The sequence below is a fragment of the Schistocerca serialis genome, chromosome 2 (genome assembly GCF_023864345.2).
Source record: "Schistocerca serialis cubense isolate TAMUIC-IGC-003099 chromosome 2, iqSchSeri2.2, whole genome shotgun sequence".
In the NCBI taxonomy this organism is placed as follows: domain Eukaryota; kingdom Metazoa; phylum Arthropoda; class Insecta; order Orthoptera; family Acrididae; genus Schistocerca; species Schistocerca serialis.
Window position 1 is genome coordinate 136,441,142 of NC_064639.1, and position 23,211 is coordinate 136,464,352.

General features: G+C 41.0%; 1 protein-coding gene and 1 long non-coding RNA gene across 3 annotated transcripts in view; one reads left to right on the forward strand and one right to left on the reverse strand.

The window, feature by feature from the left end:
- The window catches only part of LOC126456857 (uncharacterized), a 38,299-nt gene extending 19,429 nt beyond the window's left edge, over positions 1–18,870 (reverse strand). Inside the window, exon 1 of the long non-coding RNA XR_007585393.1 lies at positions 18,732–18,870. This is a non-coding gene — a long non-coding RNA (uncharacterized LOC126456857). The remainder of the gene's footprint in view (positions 1–18,731) is intronic.
- Positions 13,886–23,211, forward strand: part of LOC126456854 (hexamerin-like) — a 69,891-nt gene continuing 60,565 nt past the window's right edge. For both annotated transcript variants that reach the window (XM_050092669.1, XM_050092668.1), the window contains exons 1-9: positions 13,886–14,040; positions 17,569–17,702; positions 17,791–17,949; positions 18,708–18,885; positions 21,666–21,973; positions 22,069–22,227; positions 22,313–22,477; positions 22,567–22,695; positions 22,784–23,099. In XM_050092669.1, the coding sequence (XP_049948626.1) occupies positions 13,965–14,040; positions 17,569–17,702; positions 17,791–17,949; positions 18,708–18,885; positions 21,666–21,973; positions 22,069–22,227; positions 22,313–22,477; positions 22,567–22,695; positions 22,784–23,099 (1,624 nt within the window). In that variant the 5' untranslated portion in view covers positions 13,886–13,964. The remainder of the gene's footprint in view (positions 14,041–17,568; positions 17,703–17,790; positions 17,950–18,707; positions 18,886–21,665; positions 21,974–22,068; positions 22,228–22,312; positions 22,478–22,566; positions 22,696–22,783; positions 23,100–23,211) is intronic.

Sequence of the window (23,211 nt, forward strand, 5' to 3'; positions counted from 1 at the left end):
GGTAGTAGATGATCGGAATGATACAAGACCGGTAGCCTTTACTGACACAGAAGAGTACGACCAAATTTGGAAATTCAAACAAAATTTGAATGAAATCAATACACAGTACAATAGAGAAATCCGGGAAGTAGGCCTACGTCAGTTGGCACAGGTAGTACAAGAATTACATATTTCAGAGGACACCACGCTCCAACACGGGAAGAGGGATTCACGGTGATTTGACTATAAGCTCTTCTTCACAATGCGTAAATTTAAAACATTCAAAAATTCCTGTAATGAAATATATCCACAAGCTTTGCTTCATCAGTTTGCTCATTGTTTTCCAACCAAATGGTCATTGGAGCACAGATTAGAATTTACGTGTGGCTATCTAGAAAATGAACCAGCTGTAAGAATGCAATCGGTCATTCGCCATTGTCACAGTGAAGGAGATTTCTATCGTGCCTTTGTAATGATGAAACATTTTGAACAGCCTGAATTCTCCAGCCCGGTAAAATATTTTGGGGATATGTTGCACAAAAATTAGTATTTGTCAAACATTTAAGACATATTATTTTGGAAGGACTTTGTAAAGAGGACATCGAAGCTTTTCAGGGACTTTTACAAGAATTGGAAATTGACACAGACTGTAGCGGGATGCGAAAACTGGAAAACAACAATTACAGGCCACATCCGTCACAATTCCGCGACGACAGAAATAAGCCGGCCGCAGTGGCCGAGTGGTTCTAGGCACTTCAGAGCGAAGCTGATACGGTCGCAGCTTCGAATTCTGCCTCGGGCATGGATGTGTGTGATGTCTTAAGGTTAGTTCGTTTTGCATAGTTCTAAGTATAGGGGACTGATGACCTCAGATGTTAAGTCCCATAGTAGTTAGAGCCATGTAAACCATTTCACAGAAATAATAACCGGACACGATAAGACCACTTTCATAACGGCAATCGTGACCAAAATAGACACCAACCGTACGATAACCGTTGGCAGAATAACAATAGTTACAGGGAAAGGTCACCTCTTCGTGGTAATGATTATAACAAATGTAATGACACGTTACGACACAGAGAGATACAATACTTTAAAGTCTGCGCCAAAGATTAAAAGTGAGAGGAATGTAGAATATAATCAATGCTATGACCATATTGGATTCTCTTTTTTTTTCGTACTCCAAGAAGGAGTTAAGATACTCTCTCGATTGTTACCTTGTATGTGATGGATGTAATTTTTGGTGTGTGCTGATAGGCAGCCATCTTGTTGGTATTTATGATTTGTGCGACAAGCATAGCAAGTTTTATTGTCTTGTGAATAAGGAAATAGTGAAAAGTATCTAAGTTTTGCGAGAATTTTTTAAAGCGACATAGCATTATATTGCTTTATTTCCACCGTCTTCGTGAAGTAAACCGATGCCGACTTAGGAAGATACGCACGGTCAACAAAGAGAAGAACATCGATGGCGACTAATGAATTAATATTGTGGCAGAAGGACTAATTCTACGTTTAAGATGAGAAGTCTGAATTCAAAAATATTATTAATCGGAATTGTAAATTATGTTACAGGCAAAATTTACACAACACCGAATTTGTCCGCATTCAAACCGGCCAATACAGTCCGTATAAAAGCCTTTCAAAAATTCTGAAGTTCCATATCCATATTTTATTTCATTTCAAAAAATCAATAAACTTAAATTTATTAATTATTTCGCCACACTAGCGACCGCTGATAGGGACAGTGTTGGTGGAACAAGTGTAAGTACTTGATTGTTACACTACAATTGTAGTTGTACTAACTACTGTTTCTCTGTTACATGGCGCACATGGAAAATGACGAATAAGGTGAAACAATATTAATTGTATAAACGGATGGCACAATAACCAGAAGGAACAAGGACAAGGATTTACAAAACTAACGTAATCGTGAGTGATGCAGCTTGGCCGGAATTAAGGTAGGAAAGTGCAAACGCGTTCAGCGGCTGCACCTTGGCTTAGCTCCACTTAAAACAGAACTTTTTCCATTCCATATTAAAATCCTGGTAGTCTCTGTGGCAACGCACAATTACATATTGATTATTACATTTTGATGTTCAACAATCGCAGAATTAGAAGACGTAGTGCGCCATCTTGTAAATTTACACCAAATAACTATCGCCAAATATTTTTATTAATTCATTTGCAAGAGAATTTAAATATTTCGATAAACAATAAAGACCAGACAAAAGTAATATCTTCACAATGGAATCAGAGAATTTTAATTTGACAAATGTTCATGGACACGTCACCGATTCTGACAATAGTGATGTAAATGGTTACACAATTTTTTTTTAGCACAACATAATGTAGAACTAAATACAATTCAATTGCACTCCACAGTGATTATCGAACCATTTGCAAATGAAACCTTGTACACAGTTGATTAAGCATCGATTACCAGATCAGAGACAGCTGGAGTGGCCGAGCAGTTCTAGGCGCTACAGTCTGGAACCTCGAGTCCACTACGGTCGCAGGTTCGAATCCTGGGAATGACCGACCAAGGAGAAACAGCGACGGGCTGCCGCAAGAAAATATTGCACGCAAAGGTCCGGAAACTAATTGGCGACAGAATAACCACTCAGTACACATCGTAGAGGTAACGGACAGTAATCAAGCAACGCCGTTGTCTCCCCCAGTAGACAACAATCGGTCGCAATGGGCCCCCACCGGCCGACCGATTTGATAACAGGGGTCACAGGCATACACACATTACATCTTAAACAATTATTTTTAAGATATGATCAGGATGCTACCGTAGAAGAAGATCTATGTGAAGAAGAGATGAAAGCACCGAACAAAGTAAGTGACGTCGTGCCGGCTGTAATAACAGCAAAGATAGGGAGTATAATTACCAACGAAATTGTAGATACAGACACATCTACGAATATTATTTCTAACAATTTACTTAAAGAGGTTTCGATAACATTAAAGGTTCCAGTGTTGCCAACGGAAATTTAAAATCTTGAGAGCTGTAAGTAACAAGTCAAAAAGTATTCAGTGGCTGACTCAAATAACTCTTACCATTAGCGACGTCATGATAAACTGTACATTCTCAATCGCTGACAAGTTGTAATTGTATTTTAGGTATCGAAGTTTTCCGGCAGTATAAAGTAAACACCGACATAGACCGTGCACGTTGCTATTTCAGAGTGGGCAGTCGTAGTGTGAAGGTCAATTTTGTAAAGTCAACAATAGAGCGTAATAGAAAATTACAGAAACAAGCTGAAGTAAAATTAGTTTACTCACAAGTGTTATTGATAGATATTCCTTTCCTCGAACAAATAGGCACAGAAATAATTAAAGAACAGGCCGCCCACGAGAAGGTAGGAAAATCCACTTGTCTTTCAGAACCTCAACAAAATGAATTAGCAGACCTTACTTATGAATACCGAGCCATTTTTAGAAAACTTCCGACACTAATCAAAAATTATGAATACAAAATGGAAGTCTACCCACACAAAACGTACTGCCATATATCCTATGCGGTACCCTGGGCAAAGAAGGAAACGCCTCTCAAGGAGATAAGTAGGATGGTTCTGTGGAAGGTGATAGAATCTTCACATTAACCGTACTGCAGTCCCATACTAGCTGTTAGCAAACGGGACGGATCAGTCAGATTAGTGTTAGATGCGTGCGAAATTTATAAGATCATCGTACCAATACGCACTAGGCCAGAAAACTTAGATGAGGAGTTGCTTAAATTCCATGGAGTGAAGCATTTAACATCCGTTGACATGAAGGCTTCGTATTGGCAAATAGCCCTACATAATGATAGCAGAAAATACACTGCGTTCATTCATGCTGGCAGAATATATCAGTTCCAGGTACTGCCATTCGGTCTCAGTGTGAGTGCTGGTGTGTTTATAGAGGCTTTAGACAGAGTATTGGGTCCAGAACTGATTAGCAAAGTGACGTTGTATGTACACGATCTATTAATAGTCACGGAGACCTGGCAAGAGCATGTAGAATTGGTACACAAGGTATTCCAAAAGTTCCGAGAATATGACGTCACAGCAAATTTTGAAAAGGCCGAATTCGGAAGAGATCGAATAAAATTTTTAGGCCACATTATTTCACGAGACGGAATTTTACCAGATCCAGAAACACTTGATGCCATAAAATATTTCCCCTCACCACAAACACGTAAACAGGTGAAAGCTTATCTAGGGGTCACGTTATTTTTTTCGAAAATTCTTACCCAAACAGTTATTGAATAGTGATTCCCTGCTCAACATTGTAAGGAAAAACCACACATGGCTGTGGACAGAAAAATGTGAGGAAGATTTCGTAAACATCAAACAGACACTCATAAATGCACCCATTCTGAAACATCCTGACATGAACTGAAACTTTTGTTTGAGCACGGACGCCTCATGTCAGGGATTAGGCTCTTGTCTGTACCAATCAGTAAACGACAATGGAGAACAGAACATAAACATAATTAGCTTTGCCAGTAGTACTTTAACGGAATGCGAGAGGACCTACTCGGCAACGGAACTTGAAGCGTTAGCTGTAGTGTGGGCTGTCCGCAAGTTCCAGTACTACCTGTGGGGAAGGCATTCACGAGTGTTTTGTGATCATCAAGCGTTATCGTTTTTACTCACATGTAATTTGCTGCACAAACGGATTGCACGTTGGTGTTTATTCCTCCAGGGAGTTGATTTCGAGGTGAACAAAATGTAATTGTCGGCGCATTATCGCGCTTGCCACAAGGCTTCAGCGAGTTCAGTGAATTGATCGAGCAGTGTGATGGCACATTTCAACCACATTACAGAAAGATGTGTGAAGACATCACCAAACTACAAAAGGAAGACAACTGACGGAGACAAGTTATACAAAAACTGCAGGCAGGTGACAATAGTAGACTGAAACAATATTACACACTGTCAAACGATGTTCTTTTCTACAGGCGCAATGAACAACCCAACACCTGGTGTGTATGCATCCCAGAAGAAGACATAGACAATTTGATAAGACCCACACATACAGTATGGGGACACTATGGTGTATCAAAATGTACATTGAAAATATCAACCTATTGCTACTTCCCGCAGATTGAACAAATAATAAGGAAGTGTACAATATGCCAGAAGGTTAAACATCTTAACAGATCTGGTTTGGACGTATTACACCCCATCAATTCAACTAGACCAAGAGAACTAGTTTCCATGGACGAAGCAGGACCATATCCAGGAGCTAGGGGAGGAGTTAGATACGTGATCGCATTTTATGATGTCTTCACAGAAAACTTAAAAATGTCTGCTACAACAGCAGTAATGTCGGGACCAATAATCAAATGCATGATGGAAGATTACATACCACGAGTAGGAAAACCGAAAATTATACTTACTGATAATGCAAAAAACTTCACTAGTAATAAATGGAAAACATTTCTCGAATCTGAAAACATAAAATATATATTAGTGTCCAAATTTCACCCAGAATCGAGCCCGATTAAGAGACATTTTAATGAATTTAATCGCTTTATAAGAAGTTATATACCAAGTAAACAGACAAAATGGGTAGAATACCTAGCCCCATTTAAACATATTGTAAATAACAGGCTTTACACCTACAGAGTTAATGTTTCAAGGCACAGAACTTGACGAATGGGCTAATCCTTTATCTATGTTAGGCACAACTGAAATGACACTAGACGAAAAGGTACGACAAACATTACAACAGATAGAAGAACAAGCAGAAATAACGAGATAACAGTTCAACAAAAAGATAAGAAAGGTTACTCAATTTAACATCGGACAGGAAGTACTATAATGTACCCACCCATAAACCTGTAAAATTAAGGCATTACATAAAAGTGGCAGTTGTATGATAGCCCTTTCTTTATAATAGACAAACCTCACCCAGGATGTTATCTGTTAACGCACGAACGGGCAAGGTGAAAGGGTTATACCCTCACAAAGATATCAGGGAATTTTTCCATTAAATGTCATATGTCGTATTATTAAAACAGAAAAAATACAACATTTTATCACACAGTAAAATTGCTGTCAGTAGCATAAGAAACTTGCGAACACGGAAAAAATATTCTAAGTCCTGTGTCTGTAATTTAAAAAGTACATTCAAAAAGACTGTCAGTGAAAAACATGCATTAAAGCAGAAAACGTAACTGTAGCTTCAATTAAACATCGAAACTAGTAACCAACTTGGGGGCATATGCCAGCTTTAAAACGCATAGTTAAGCACACCTAACGAAACATTTGTTACTGCTAGTATTAACACTGTAAAACAAACCATACAGTACTTTTGTAGTCCAACTCAGTTATTTAGGAGCGAGGAACAATGACAAATTAGCGCGAAGGTCAGAGTTTGTTCGCTTGAAACGAACAACAAACAGCATCAAAGTTGGAATCTCACGCTCAGCTGATTAGCACGCGATAGCTACATGGCAAGACGAGGGCATTGGACGCGCTGCAGGCAGCCGGGGAGAAATCTTCCCCCCTCCACAGTGCGATCAGCTGAGTGTATACAATGCGCGAAGGCGCATGCGCGGTCGAGTCCAGACGACACGTGACCCATACTACGCGATGGCGGCTATCACAAGTAATATTCACCAACAATGCGGAGTTTTCCCCGCGGCTGCATTCCAGCCGTGGTACAAAAGCACGCATGCGCGGAACGTTTAATAAAAGTTTTGACACTACGCTTACTATGAGACACAGTGACGAAGGACATTCAAAAACAAGAAAGAAAGGGCAAATAAGTCTTGTAGCTTAGAGAATTTATTTATAAGCTGGTACTACGTAGTATTAAGTGAACATACAAGTAGATACTGGTTATGGATGGTATTTTAATATTATATTATAATGAGTAAAATGTTACAGGTAAGACTAGCTGTACGGAAGGAGAAAGAAAATGGCACAATAGAAAATAATAATCCAGATATATAACCGGAAGAAAGGCTATGTACACGAGAACAACACACAATTACATACAGGGAAAAGCTAGCAGCAAAGAGGAAAGCAAAGAGATAACGCATACATTTACATTACACAGTAGCGAGCGATTTTCAGAAGGAACAACAAGATAAACGCGTGAATTTTTGTGACTAAAGAAGCGAATGACAGAAGCTTTAAAACAGGAAAATAATAACATATCTACGCAACGTGAGTAATGAACGTGAATCGCTCTCAAAACAAATACCTAGGCTTTATAGAGAGAGAAACATATTAACGTTAGGAAACATCTAAAGCACTTAGCAAATCCAGCTATGTGGAATACATAAGCTATACACGAGGGTACATGTACGAAAGCGAAAGTGTAAGGGAGGAAAATATGGAATGATTGCGCATTAACGGATCGTAAGTCAGTTATGCATGTATGAAGAAATATTTTGTTGTAAGTATTATTAGTATGAGGGGACGATACTCAGCACATCCTGAATTATTTTGGAATATTGAGGGAATGGTGCAGGGTAAGGAGAAAGGGCCCCACCAGTAAAGTGTACATTTTAGTGGTAGTTTTCTTTGTGTGTATAAATGTATGTATGAATATGTGAAAGGCGAAAGAAGCACTGTATGTGTACGGAACCTTCACAACATAGAAGTGTATAAGGAAAAATTAAATTCTAAGACAACCTCGTATAAAAATGTATACCAAACGTCAAGAAACAACGTAATTAAAACCGTAAGACTCTGATACACGGTGCAACATTAGCGATACATTGATGTATACAGAAGGAAGTTATGAATTACTTTACACACTTGAAACATGAAATGATAAGTCATGTCAAAATTGTATCTTTCACACGTATCACGATTTACAGTCACAAAGAATGAAAATGATATCGCCGCTATACGAGAACAGGTAAGTAATGTGATCGACGACCTGTAAACGAAAGGAATCGCTTATAAACTATAAACAAAAACCGTCACACAGAATTATATGCTGGATTAGAGTTATGAAAGTCGGATTATTCGTGTACATAGATGCTCATGACAACCGATGCATTAAAATGTTTATATTTTTTCTCATGATTACACAGGACGCCTATAGGCGCACTTTAATTGGAGATGATACACGCAAGCAAGGGCGTGCCGCTATTATGAAACACTGTACATAGTAATAGTAGATACACACTGAAATTAAAGATTTTATGTTTATATGTCCATAATAGTGTAAGAAGTTTTATTAGAATGATTTCCAAACACACCAGAACGTGCTGAAGCACGAAACACTATACATATTAGGGTTAAGCTACATATAAATGATTATTTCATATATTTTCAGATTTTATAAGTAAAAACCATAGAATACACGTAGTCGTTGCCCCTAACTTACGTAGAAGGTAGAAAATTCCCTTCCCAAACTTCAGTGCAGCGGCTACAGGTGTATTCTCTGCACGCTGATGCATGTCGTTTCGTATGAAGAATGCGTAACGTGAGGTAAACCTTAACTTACACACGAGTTCAAGAATGAAAACAAAGGACTTGTTTCTTCCAACTAATTAATGGAAAAGGGTGTGTGACAGTAAAATACAAGAGAAAATCGCCACTATGAGCGGTCAAAAATTTTACAATTTTCGTCGATAATTTTTCCTGCAATTAATGTAAACAATTTATTGTATGTGTTACATGTTATTCCATTGTATGTGATGTATTTTGTATCTCATGCCAAATTCCGTGACTTACATTTTTGTGAATACTTACGTGCATTGACCAGAAGTATCGAGGGGAATGAATGTCGATACGATAGGTAAAATGGGTAATGTGAAGAAAAAAGTGTAGTGAAAAAGAAAGTTTCGATCGCATTATTCACGATCAAAGTGGTGTATAGAAATCAAAATTGTGCAAAATAGTGCCGGCCGGAGTGGCCGAGCGGTTCTAGGCGCTTCAGTTTGGAACCGTGCGTCCGCTACGGTCGCAGGTTCGAATCCTGCCTCGGGCATGGATGTGTGTGATGTCTTTAGGTTTGTTAGGTTTAAGTAGTTCTACGTTCTAGAGGATTGATGACCTCAGATGTGCCGGCCGCGGTGGTCTCGCGGTTCCAGGCGCGCAGTCCGGAACCGCGCGACTGCTACGGTCGCAGGTTCGAATCCTGCCTCGGGCATGGATGTGTGTGATGTCCTTAGGTTAGTTAGGTTTAAGTAGTTCTAAGTTCTATGGGACTGATGACCACAGCTGTTGTCCCATAGTGCTCAGAACCATTTGAACCATTTTTGAACCTCAGATGTTCAGTTCCATTGTACTCCTAACCATTTGAACCATTTGAGCTCAGAGAGTATGCTCTGAATTACCAACTGGGATTGTGAACCTCAGTTTCCTACGCACAGTGCTACGTTGGAAGTGTCAGCGATCCTAAACAAGTGACATCGAAAGTTGAATCTTGTATCGTCAAACGACCATGGCGACATAATAACAGAAGACAATGCCATACAAGTTTCACATGGTACGCTTCTTACCTGGATGTGCATCCACGGGACCGTCCCCTGCCTAGGCTATAGAGTGGTGTGTTCTTCGGGGAACATATTCAAATGTACCACAACGTATCCGCTCAAAGCAATGGAGGGAGCTACAAAAAGCTCACGCATACTGAGTTTCTGAAGTGTAGACAGTACTCGGACACTGGAAATTTACTACACTGGCGCGCAATCAGCCAACGTCGCCCACTAACGAACAACTAAACAATCAGGAGCGCATATCGCCCGCCCATATTCAACAGTGGGGCCAGCGAACAAAGCTTGCCGCCCCAGAATAAAACGGAAAGCAATACATGGACTTAATTTTCACCTCTGATGAGGAAGGAAACATGTGTAAATAACCTTGTATTCTTTTATATTTGATTTTATAAACTTTACTATATTATGTTGATTTATCAGTATAAATCAAAAGTTTGTATATTAGGATTAAGGTTTGTAAATATTAGCATAAGAATGCCAAATAAAACTGACTCAGTAATACAAAAGGATTCACAGTGCCATGAAAATGAGACAGTAAAAATTAAATTTGTAAATAAAAGACCCCAAACCTATCAACTGCAAGGTCGACTACTGTATCCTGTCAACCAAATAAAATTTCTAGTGACAGTATACAGTAGGGGGGCAGTTGTAGTGACACATTACGACGCTGAGAGATACATTACCTTGAAGTCTGCGCCAAAGATTTAATTGCGAGGAATGTAGAATACAATCTCTGTAATGTTCATATTGGATTCTCTTTTGTTTCATAATCCAAGAACGAGTTAAGATACTCTCTCAATTGTTACCTTGTAGGGGATGGACGTAAGTTTTGGTGTGTGCTGAAAGGCAGCCTTCTTGTTAGTATTTATGATTTGTCCGACGAGCATAGCAAGTCTTATTGTCTTGTGAATAAAAAAATAGTGAAATGTATCTAAGTTTTACGGGAATAATTAAAAGCGTCGTAGCATTGTATTCCTTTATTTCCACCGTCTTGGTAAAGTAAACCGATGCCGACTTAGGAAGATACGAACTGTCAACAAAGAGAATAACATCGATGGCGACTAATGAATTAATATAGAGGCAGAAGGACTAATTCTACGTTTAAGGTGAGAACTCTGTATAAATCAACAATGACGTAGAATTAAAAAATATTATTAATCGTAATTGTAAATTATATTTCAGGCAAATTTCACGCAGCACCGAATTTGTCCGCATTCTAGCCGGTCAATACAGTCTGTATAAAAGCCTTTCAAAAATTCGGACTTTAAAGTTCCATATCCATATTTAATTCTTTTCAAAAAATCAATAAATTTAAATTTTTTTATTTCGCACACAGAGATAATTGTAGAAACAGAAAATATGGGAACCAGAATAATTATTATTAAGGAAAACAGAATAACGGACCACCTCGCAGTTATGATACTGGGAGAAATTCTCCACCACTGAACCGACAAGAAAGAAACTACCGACATGACGACAGCCGATATAATCATGACGACAGACCTGAATTTAATCAGAACTGGCGGGATTCAAACAGGGCAGGGGCCTCTCGACAAGTTGAAATTGTGGAAATTAGATCTCTAAATCCCAGTAACGACGCGTGACCACAAAGTGATAATAGACAATGACTCACACCGCAGGAAGCCACGTGCGCCAGCTGGCCTTGAGAAAAGCAACAGACAAGCTAACCTTGAGAAAAATTTCGGAATTCTTTACATTGAAAAAGTAGCCTTTGAAAACTTTATCACTGCATCATTAAAGGACATTACGTATGAACAAGCAAAGATCCGTCTTGGAAAGATATCCACAGTAAATGGCATGAAAAGACACACACGCAGATTCGTCATTATTATCTGGTTAGAAACAACATACTCTTCAAACACTGCACTGTTGATAATAAGTTATGGGTACTTTGCATTCCTGACGAATTTGTTAATAAGCTCATCTGGTACATTCATTTCAGCTACGTACCCTTTGGTACACGAATATGTTATCATATTCTTCGAATGACTAAGACAATTAGGAGAGTCTTGTCTGTTTGTAAACTTTGTCAAAAAGATAAACCATCTACCATCTCACATCGTGCCCCATTGTTTCCTTATCATTCCTACTAGATTAAAAGAATTTCCTGCTGTTGATCTTCTGTGAGCCCTTGGCAAAACACAGAATGGATTTTCGTACGTTCTAGTCGCAGATGAACTTACTTTAAAATTTGTTTCTTTCACACCGTTACGCATAGCCACTGGACGGTCTGTATCCAAGGCCTTTGTTAAAAATTTCTTACATGAAGTTGGACACTTTACCAAAGTCATTTCAGATAATGGACCACAATTCAGATCTGCTGTTTGGTCACGCGTGCTTCTGAATCGTAAAATCAAACCTGTTTTATTTCATTGTATTCACTACATTGTAACCCGTCTGAAAGGATTATGAAAGAAATCAATAAGCTTTGCAGACTTTATTGTCACAGGAAGCATCAGTACTGAGACAGATACTTACACTTATTTCATAACATACTGAATGAAATGCCTCATGACTCCACTGCCTTACCACCTGTTCTTGTATTGAAGAATGAGGAACCACCGAACAGAATCTGAGAACTTGTACCTTCTCCGAATACACGTAAACTTCGACATAACGGCATAATTGACTATAAAAAATACTAATTCTGCTGCAGACAGAGGGAGAAAACTACACTATAGGACAAATGCAAAGAAACTACATATTAGTCAGGAAGTTCTCATGAAACCCCATTCATTGTCACATAAGAAGAAACATTTGAGTCATAAATTCTTTCTGACTTACAATGGACCTTATAGGATTCGACGTATACCGCATGATAATTGTGTTGATATTGCAACTCAGCTTATTAAGGAAAGTAAAGGACTACACCACATTTCTCATGTAAAAACAGAGCCACCTTATGGGAAATGAAGCAATCAAAACCTGTATCATGACTTCCTGGTAATGAGGCTCGTCCTCCTTGTCTTTTTGCAGGAAATAAAGAGTCTACATGTAAATCAGCAGGAAAGTACGTGTAAACGTGTACTCATGTCAGTTGTAAATAAGCTGGAAAAAAGTAGTGCTAGACAAAGCGGTAGACAAGTTTACTTCCATATCTCCCTAAGACAGCTTCTCTGACACCAAGTTCCCTACCTAAAACTGTTCAGTGGAGCATTCTCTGCGTAACATTTTTTCATGTCCTTACAGAAACACCCAGTATAAACGTCATGCATGTTTGAGACTTTAAAACGCCTCTGGAACCATTTAGTTTCATTCGGTACCATACAGTCGGTAATTCTACCCAGGCAGTCAGTGTACGCCACTTCAGACAATGACAAACACCTACTGGCATTGATAAATACATAGGTTCAATGGTCACAACAGGCTACTAATGAAAAACCAAATGCATAGCAGAGTTGGTTACCTACATAATACCGATATTACTATGTACCCGTTTAGTAGTCATAGTTGCTATGCATTAGTAAACACAAAAGAATGCTCAAGATTAGATGGCTATATCACATAACTAACGAGGAGGTACTGAATGCAATTGGGAAGAAGAGGAATTTGTAACACAACTTGACAAGAAGGATCAGTCGGTTGGTAGGACACGTCGCGAGGCATCAACGGATCACGGAATTTAGTACTGCAGGGAAGGGCGGAGGGTAAAAATCGAAGAGGCAGACCAATTGATGAATACGCTAAGCAGATTCAGAAAGGTTTAAGTTGCAGTAGTTATTCGGAGATGACGACGCTTCCACAGGATACAGTAGCGCAGAGAGTTGCGTCAAACCAGTCTCTGGATTGAAGACCACAACAACAAACAACAGAACACGATTGTAAAGCTTTTTCTCATAATTAAGCGGGAGTCCATTTCCAGACAATCACTCAATAATTCTATGGAAAACCGCTATTAACAATGTCTTCTGCATAATGGGATAGCCGGCCGAAGTGGCCGTGCGGTTAAAGGCGCTGCAGTCTGGAACCGCAAGACCGCTACGGTCGCAGGTTCGAATCCTGCCTCGGGCATGGATGTTTGTGATGTCCTTAGGTTAGTTAGGTTTAACTAGTTCTAAGTTCTCGGGGACTAATGACCTCAGCAGTTGAGTCCCATAGTGCTCAGAGCCATTTGAACCATTTTGAACCATAATGGGATATTTATAACACTAGTATTGTATGGGGAAAGTAACAACTGTGCTTCTCTTTGCGTCTGGATGCTACTGCAACCTTGTTAAATTCTGTCAAATCGAAGCTGGATGATCGCGTTGGGATTTTAACCCCACTGCTCTGTGAAACCAGTCTGTGCCTCGACCACTGGGCTACCACGAGCGATGATAGCAGGGGGCAGGGAACTGTAATGTCGATTGTTACATAAGCCGCATCTTCGGGCGTTTTACCGTTGGCAGGTCGCGGGTCGCTGCCTCCCCCACCAAGTGCGCAGATACGCCAGCTTATCGCACACCTCATCCGCTATAAGAAGCCCGCCAGCCGGCACACAATTCGTACATCCTCTGCGAGCAACATGAGGACTGCGACCGTTGTCGTCCTGTCACTGTTGGCAGCCCTTGCGGCCGCCGCGGTTGTACCGCACAGCGAGGGTAAGTCAGTCGCTCCTCCTACCACTATTTGTTCTCAGTGACTTTAACCATGGCAGCCGAATTCTGGGAAGCCAGAAGTCGGTAGACCTCAGTTGATGTCAGCCCGCTAATGCTCTTGAGTCCAGATGGTGCCAACATTGGCGAGCTAAAATACAGTAGCCATGTGAACTGTAGGCGTTACGAGGCGATTGTCGTGCCAAACCAGTCAGCACATGCGTGATGTCAGCACTGCGTGATTCTAGCGCGAGTTATTCCCCCGCACTGCCTGTCCACCCTCGGCTTCAAACGTGATGGAAATCGGTGGGTGGAGCTTGCTTTCTCCGTTCCCCACGTCGCCCTACGAATTCTTTCGGATCGTTGTGGGCGGACTATACTTTCGCCATACGTCGTCACTCTGCTACTTGTTCACAGCCTCTACGTAAGTGGTGAACCGACACTTGCGTAAGCGGTACAGAGTTTAGTACTACGCAGATGTAGGTACTGGTTGACTCAATTTGGCGAAAATCAATCCTTCATGGCCGGTTTTGCATTACGTATTATAGAGACGTTTCCTGGTGCTATTCTGAGAGCGTGTGTTCGAAAAAGAGGCGGGCAAAATATCACTTCGTGCCACACATGTATCGCAAAGGACCACTACGAGAAAAAGAGAGCATAGCCAAGACGGACGGTATTGACGATGGCCCCTGAACTACCCTGCGCCACATACACACGCAGTAGGTAGCTTGCAGAGAACGCATGTAGACGAATACTGGACCTCTCAGTGTGAGGAACAGGGCGGTATGGCAAGCTACATCCGCATCTACATGTCTAGTCTCAGTCGACACTGAAGAGCCGCGCAGAGGGTTGTTTTGAACCATTCCACTCTCTAACAGCGCTTGGAAAAAATTAACATCTAAATCTTTCCGTAGGAGATCTGATTTCTCTCATTTTATTACGATGATCATATCTCCCTACACAAGGTAATCGGCAATAATCTATTTTCGCCTTCATAGGAAAAAATGAAATGAGCGTATGTCATAGTTAGCCGAAAGGCGCCATCCGGGGAAGTTCGGCCGCCAAATGCAAGTCTTATTGCAGTTGACACCACGTTGGGTGACTGGTCTGCCGACGATGAGAATGAAATAACGATGAGGACAACACAGCACCCAGTCTACGAGCGGAGAAAATCCCCATCCTGGACGGGAATAGAACCCGAGACCGTTCCATGGGAGGCAGGCATATTGCCACAAAGATAAGCAAGCGGACGCGTTCAGTGGAGAAAGTGTTGCTAATATTTCGTGAAACGAAAGCGAAAAACACTTCGTGCTAATAATTGCCAGTCCAGCTCTCGTATTATATACGTGACAAATTCGCCCCTGTTTCGGGATACTAAAAAACGAACTGTCCTTCTTTAGTTTTTTCAATGTCGTCCCTCAACCTTATCTGGTAAGGATCCCTTAGGCTGTTTTTCGTAGCCCTTATGCTTCTTCTAAGCGTTCTGTCAATACACTCCAAAATCCTGCTGCATATATAATGTATGATAGGGAGGCATTAGTATTAGTCTTTTTCGTGAATAATGTGAACGTAAACCTTCCATGAACAAAAGAGAAAAATACAGCACTGAACTGTCATCTTACACAACTCTTTTGCTCCTAAAACTAGTAAAATCCGTTTCTTCTGAAATCTTTGAATAATTCGTAGTAGCACTTAACGTTTGCCATTGGAGCAGATCATGGAACTAGCGTCGCCAATAGTCAGAACACAAATTTAGTCAACCTTCACTTCCATAATTACTTTAGCACAAGGGACAAAAAAAAGTTATAACCCCCAGGAGATAACACGCACAAGCCATCTAACATCATATGCTGCATGCGTTGTCGTAAATTTTCATTTCCGTTGTAAACGTAATTATTAACGCTACTCAACAATGCCAGTCAGCGTATTCATCATGTGCTTGTACACTGCTGATGACCACTGGCAGGTGAAACAAATTGCAGTGTAAAATGTTTCTATGGCTGTTTCGTAAAAGATAAAAGATTATTTGATAATGGTGTAGGTAGACCATCTCGCTGCACTGTGGCTGACGTTTCGATGTTGTTCGTACTTCAGCTTTGGCGTCATTTTCTGCTTTTCTACTGTTTGTCTGTGGGTAGTGTACATTGATATTTGGGGCCTGGAAAACACATTAGCGACTTAACAGGAGCTGTAGGAATATTGTAGCTTTCGTTATGATTTGCATGAAAGAACCTTTTTACCTAGATGTCAGAGGCCTTCACCGGTTTAGAAATTTCATTTTTTTTTTCCTAGGCAAAGTTATTTGCCAACAGCTTTGAAATTCAATACACGCTTCAACACACAGGGTCGTCACAAACAGTGTGAAAAGCTTGTAGGCGGACCTGAGGAGCAATTGTTCAGAAAAAAATTCGATGCATTGCGCCATTTCCGAGTTATTTAGCACTGAATTACCCAATGAGGTTGTCGTCCGCGCAAATTGAAGCAGTCTACGTCGCCAAACGTGTTCTTTGTTTGTTTTCTTCAAACCGAGCAAATGTAGCTTTTGATCATCTAACTTAAATTTATTACTTCCGAAAAAGACATTTTAACTGGTAATTAGCATTTCATCAGGTGGTAACTCACGGATCCACAGATGTTTGCGCATTACACCATTTTAGCGCGTGCATGTGCTTGATCCTGCGCACTACGACATGATCGTCTAACTTCTATTCTGAATAACTGGTAAACAGCACAACCTATCGTTTTTATTACCAGTCATTTGTCAGCACAGCCTCCGCTGTAAAGCACTTACAAGCATTTCAGACCGTTTCTGACCAGACAACATAAGAATTTCTTCAGCACAAAAAATACTTAAAGCGTGTACAATTACACCAACCAAAACAGATATACGAAATAAATGGTGTTTTTACGATGGACGCACATAAACAACTTCACCAAGTAAGTTTCGAAACATTTGTTACATAATAAATGATTCCAGCGGGCAGATGAAGTAAACATTACCTTCTCTCGTTCGCATTGTCTAACCTTCTCTGCCTTTGTTAATGTGCGTAGTAGCCTGAGTCGATTTTGAGGAAAGATGCATAACTTAGTAAGTGAGTAAAAATCAGTGAATTAGATGTAAAAGAGAAACCATCGTTGAGACACCTATGAACATTGCATTCAGGAAACCTCGTATGCGTATTGTTATAAGCGGAACTGCGCTGTCCTGCAAGTGCCTATGTAAGTAAATAGGAATCGAAATGATGAATAAAAATGCATTAAGGAAAGAGAAAATTTCCTGTATGTTGGAGTGATTTAAAGACAAATATAAAATTATAGTTAACGTACAAGCTACAGTCGCATGTTGAGCTTGTATAAAACACACACACACACACACACACACACACACACACACATATATATATATATATATATATATATATATATATATACTGTGTAGAGTAAACGTACAATACTTCGTATAACAATTTTGTTGTGATCTCACCACCTGAATGATTCCTATTGTATCTAATGTTTTGTTAATTGTTATTCCAGCCGGTAAGGAACTTCTGGAGAAACAGAACAAGATTTTGGCGCTCTTCTACCACGTACAGCAGCCATCACTCATCAAAGAAGAACAGGAAATTGCAAAGACCTACAAACCTATTGAACACGTCGACAACTACCAGGTATAAATACGTGACGTTAGAAACCAGGATCCGATTTCTTGGACGGCCAGACAACTGTACCGAACTTCCGTTTTCTTTATCTTTACAGTTCAAGGAGAAGGTCGAAGTTTTCTGGAAGTACTACGTCGACGTTGGCTTCCTGCCCAAAGGGGAAGTGTTCTCCATCTACTACCAGAAGCACTACTACCAGGCCCGGGCATTGTTTGAGCTGTTCTACTTCGCCAAGGACTTTGAGACGTTCATCAAGGTACGAGCACTTCGACACAAAATACTACTCAGCTTTGATTTTTTCATTTTGCTTGAACCAGCAAGTTATTAGCAAACGTTCCTCTTAATTTCTGACCATATCTATCTATTTGCAAATAATAACATACCTTCAATTTTTTCGTTGGCGATTTCTTCTTCAGCTTATTTGCGTAACACCAACGTGAAGCAGCTTATCGAATAATATCCGTTCACCACTATGTCCAAATTTAACAAGTGGGCGCACAATTAAGGCATGTTCAGCTCACAATATGTATAATGTCTTCCATGTGGTGCTCCAACATAGGCAGTCCTCATAAAGATGCCAAAACATCTGGGACGTTCACCCAAACCAAATTTCACAGACCTCAAAGTTCTTAATGAATCCAGTGCAAATGAAGTATCTTCTGTTAGCATTGGGAGGAAGATCATACATAATTTTTTACAACTAAGACATGAAAATTGTCATTGGCAAATCTGTCCTAAATCCGCCTACTCCCCATCAAACTTCATGAAATTCACAAATAATCCGCAGAAATTAGGGCTCCGCGTTCCTGAGCAAGACTCATCTATATTCCAGGCAAGGGTTACATCGTTATGAAGGAATGCGCAGTGTGAAGTCAGATTATACACGAAGGTACTGGTCAAATTGTGTCTTCATCTAAATTGTCACCTGTGTCTGGACACTAGGAAGTAAGTCGTAGCTAGCACTGCATCTCCCCGAAACATTCCTCTGTATAACGAGTGTCCTTTTGATTCCAGACGGCCATTTGGGCGCGGGAACACCTGAACGAGGCACTGTTCGTCTACTCACTGACTGTCGCTGTGCTCCATCGCGAGGATACCAAGGATGTCACACTGCCAGCTCCCTACGAGATCTACCCGCAGCTCTTCGTCAACGCAGAGGTCATCCAGAAGGCATATGACGCCCAGCTACAAGGTGTGTACAAACAAACTATGTGCACGTGTCATTTCCGGAGCCGCCACCAACTGTGCAAAGTAAATCGACAACCAGATCAACTATAAGTAAAATATTTTCTATACAACAATCGTTGTTACCCACCTCATCAGTGACTGAATGTCAGAAGGATTCTTAATGTGTACTACGTCTAAGAATCGAACGTAAATACTTATCCACTAGTTTGTTGAGCACATATCCGCCCGTATAGGACTCATGTAGTTGTTGTCCTTGTCATCATGGTGGTGGTCTTCCATCCGATTACAGGTATGATGCAGCTGTCCACCCTACTCTGTCCTCTGCAAACCTCGCCATTTCTGCAGAACTACTCCAACCTACATCCATACGAACCATGGTCTCACTCAACAATTTTTACCTCTCCCCTCCCTAACATTCCCCACCACCTATCAACTGCTTCACTCTTTTAATCGAATTCTGGCCATAAATTTCATTTCTCCCATATTCGATCTGTCAGTCTAATAATCGGCATTCGCTTCTTGTGCGAACTCTTTACGGTCCACAGTACACATTAGTAAAAAACTACCCCCCAGAGAAATACGTTTCACAAATGCTTGTCAGCATTTTCTATGCTCCCTGCTTCGCGCATCATCAACTACTTTTCGGCCCAGATAGCATAAATCATCTACTTACTTTTAGTGTCTCCTTTCGTTATGTAGGTTCCTCAACATCGACTGCTGTAACTGACCACATACCATTACCGTTGTTTTATTTTTGTTTTTCTTGATCTTATAAGTTCGCTTCAAGACACTATCCATTCCAAGACAGTTGACGTGTCATACAAAATTTATACGTTAACAGTATACCTCACAACTTTCGTCTCTTCTTCCTGAATTTTACTTCCCTTTCCAAATTTCCCTTTGATGTTATTCACAACATGATCAATACATCCACTGAACTCCTCCTGCGCCCACGTGAACTACAAGGACCCTTTCGGCCTCACTTCTCTCTCAACCACTGTTATACTACCAAATAGCGCTGCAGATCGTTATTGCTTCATGTGCAGTGAAGCCCCTTGTAGCTCAAATAGATTTTTAAACGGATGTGATCGCGTAATCACGTTGTTGTATAAATCAAAGTTTCGCCCCCAGCTGCAAACGACCTTCATCATGGTGATGTAAATGTAATGATGTAGATGTAATACTAATGAAGTGACCAAGACGTTGCTCTGTAGAATAACAAAATCGCATGGTCACGTATTCGGAGAATTTATGTTGTTTTATGTGGGGTGACTTGTAATTGCCTAAAATAATTGCGCCCGTTTACATAAAACTGTTGAAGTCATGGTTCCTTCATAACAAAAAGTACTTGAGCTAAACGTTTACCGGGTGGTTATAGTTAAGGTCTGCATCACACAGTGGTCCTCTGTGCCTTTTAACAGGTGTATGGTAGTGAAACGTAGTGCACATTGTGATTCGTTAATGCGGAAACGATTTTTGCAGGATAATTATTAGTTCCAACTTTGGCCACCAGGTGCGAATCTGCCGCTGTGAAGCAAGAAAGACGTTTAGCAATGTTTCTTGTAACGGCTTACGAATGAGACGTTGGCATAACATCTACATCTACATCTACATGGATACTCTGTAACGCACATTTAAGTGCTTGGCGAGGAGTTCATCGATCCACCTTCACAATTATCTAGTATCCCGATCTCGTATAGCGCGCGGATAAGATTGAACACCTATATTTTCCATACGATCTCTCAATTCATTATTTTATCTTGATGATCATGTAGGTCGGTGTCACCAAAACATTTTCGCATTCGGAGGAGAAAGTTTGTGATTGGAATTTCGTGAGAAGATTCCGTCGCAACGAATAACGCCTTTTTTTAAGCTGTCCAGCCCAAAACCTGTATCATTTCAATGATGCTGTCTCCCCTATTTCGCGATAATACAAAACGTGCTGCCCTTCTTTGAACTTTTTCGATGTACTCCGTCAGTTCTATCTGGTAAGGATCCCACACCGCGCAGCAGTATTCTAAAAGATGGCGGACGAACGTAGTGTAGGTAGTCTCCTTACTAGATCTGTTACATTTCCTAAGTGTCCTACCAATAAAAGGCAGTCCTTGGTTAGCCTTCTCCACAACATTTTCTATGTGTTCCTTCCAATTTAAGTTGTTCGTAATTGTAATTCCTAGGTCTCTAGTTGGATTTACGACCTTTATATTAGACTGATTTACCGTGTAACCGAACGAATTTCTTTTAGCACTCATGTGAATGACCTTACACTTTTTGTTATTTAGGGTCAACTGCCAATCTTTGCATCGTTCAGATATCTTTTATAAATCGTTTTGCAATTTGTTTTGATCTTCTGATGACTTTATTAGTCGATAAATGACAGCGTCATCTGCAAACAACCTACGACGGCTGCTCAGATTGTCTCCCAAAACGTTTATATAGATAAGTAACAACGAAGGAGCTATAACACTACTTTGGGGAACGCCAAACAACTGAGATAGGCATAATGTTGATTTTATTATCAACAGCTGCCTACACAATTTGTTCAATAGGAGCACCGAAGAAGTCGACGAGATATTGTACAGCGCTAGATTTGCACTAGGTGGCCGAAATTGGAACTAAGCTTTCTTTCAGCGTTCAGAAATAACGTGTTGGCATATGTACCTAATTTCGCTGCCATACGATAATTACAACCCACAATGGACATCAACAAGTAGCTGCACTTTAATTATAGCAACACGTTACATCACACAATCGCTAATCAAAACCACGTGTTCCGTTCTGCAGGTCAAGTCAGCTCTAAGGAGGCTCCTTACATATTCTACTCCAACCACAGCGGCTACCCCGTGCCGAGCAACCCCGAGCAGCTGGTTTCCTACTTTACCGAAGACGTCGGCCTCAACTCCTTCTACGCATACCTAAGCTACAAGTACCCCTTCTGGCTGAACCCCGCCAACTACAGCCTTCCCGAGTACAAGTACCGCGGCGAGAGCTTCTTCTTCGTCCTGCAGCAGCTCCTGGCTCGCTACTACCTGGAGAGGCTGTCCAACTACTTGCCTGACGTCAAGGCCATCGACTACAACCACCCTGTGCTGGTACGTCCCATTTCGGCACCAGTTTCACTTTCCTCAACGACAGTGGAGAATCCACCTTCTGAACGACGACACTAAATTGTGTATTACGTTTGCAGGTCGGTTACTACCCTGAGCTGAGGCTGCAGAACGGACTCGAGGCCCCAGCGCGCCCAGAGGGAGTCTTCCCCCGCAACGTCGACATCCTATACGTGGAAGAGATCAAGAACTACGAGAGGAGGATCCGCGACGGAATCGACTACGGCTACCTGTCAGGCGTAAGTGTGTCCTCGCAGATTTGTCTCTAATACGATTTTATACGAAATGCGTCCATCATTACTGCTTATGTTTCTAAAACAACAGTACAACTACGAGAAGTACAACCTGAGAGAGAAGGACCTCACCAACATCCTTGGAAACATCGTCGAGGGCAACTACGAGAACATCAACTGGGAGTACTATGGTGCATACTTCAGGAACCTCATCTCCCTCTTCGGCCACATTGTCGACCCCGTTCACCGATACGGAGTATGTCCGCATGATGTCTACTCTCTCTGACGTTACACTGGTCTTATTTGTATTTTGATGCGAGGGTACATTACTTACTTCCGTTTTAGGTTCCTGCTAGCGTCCTTGAACTACCAGAAACCCAGCTAAGGGACCCACTCTTCTACAGGATCGCGAAGCGCGTTCTTTCCATCTTCTACCACTACAAGAACCTTCTGAAGCCTTACACTCACGAGGAGGTAAGTAATGAAACCTCTGATATAAAAACATACCGTTTCTCGTAGAGTACTACATGAGTCGTGAACTAAACTGAATCTTGTATTTCAGCTGCTCCTGCCAGGCGTAACCGTTGAAGATATCACCTTCGACAAACTCGTCACATACTTCGACAGCTTCGACTTTGACATCAGCAACGCTCTGACCTTCTCCAAGCCTGAAGACGGTGAAAAGTTCAAATTTGTGGCTCGCCAGGGTCGCCTGAACCACAAGCCGTTCTTCTACCACATCAAGGTTAAGAGCGACAAGGAAGTCGACTCCGTCGTCCGTGTCTTCATTGGTCCCAAGTACGACGTCCTCGGCCGCGAGCTCAGCCTGGAGGAGAGGAAGCAGTACTACGTTCTCCTGGACATCTTCAACCAGAAGCGTAAGTCATGACTGGAATAAATCTTACTGGCAACAGAATCCGTATTCCTTTTAAGCAGATCTACGAAAGATAGAGCCAGATTAGGCGAGATTGTTGTCGGTGGCTTACCAGT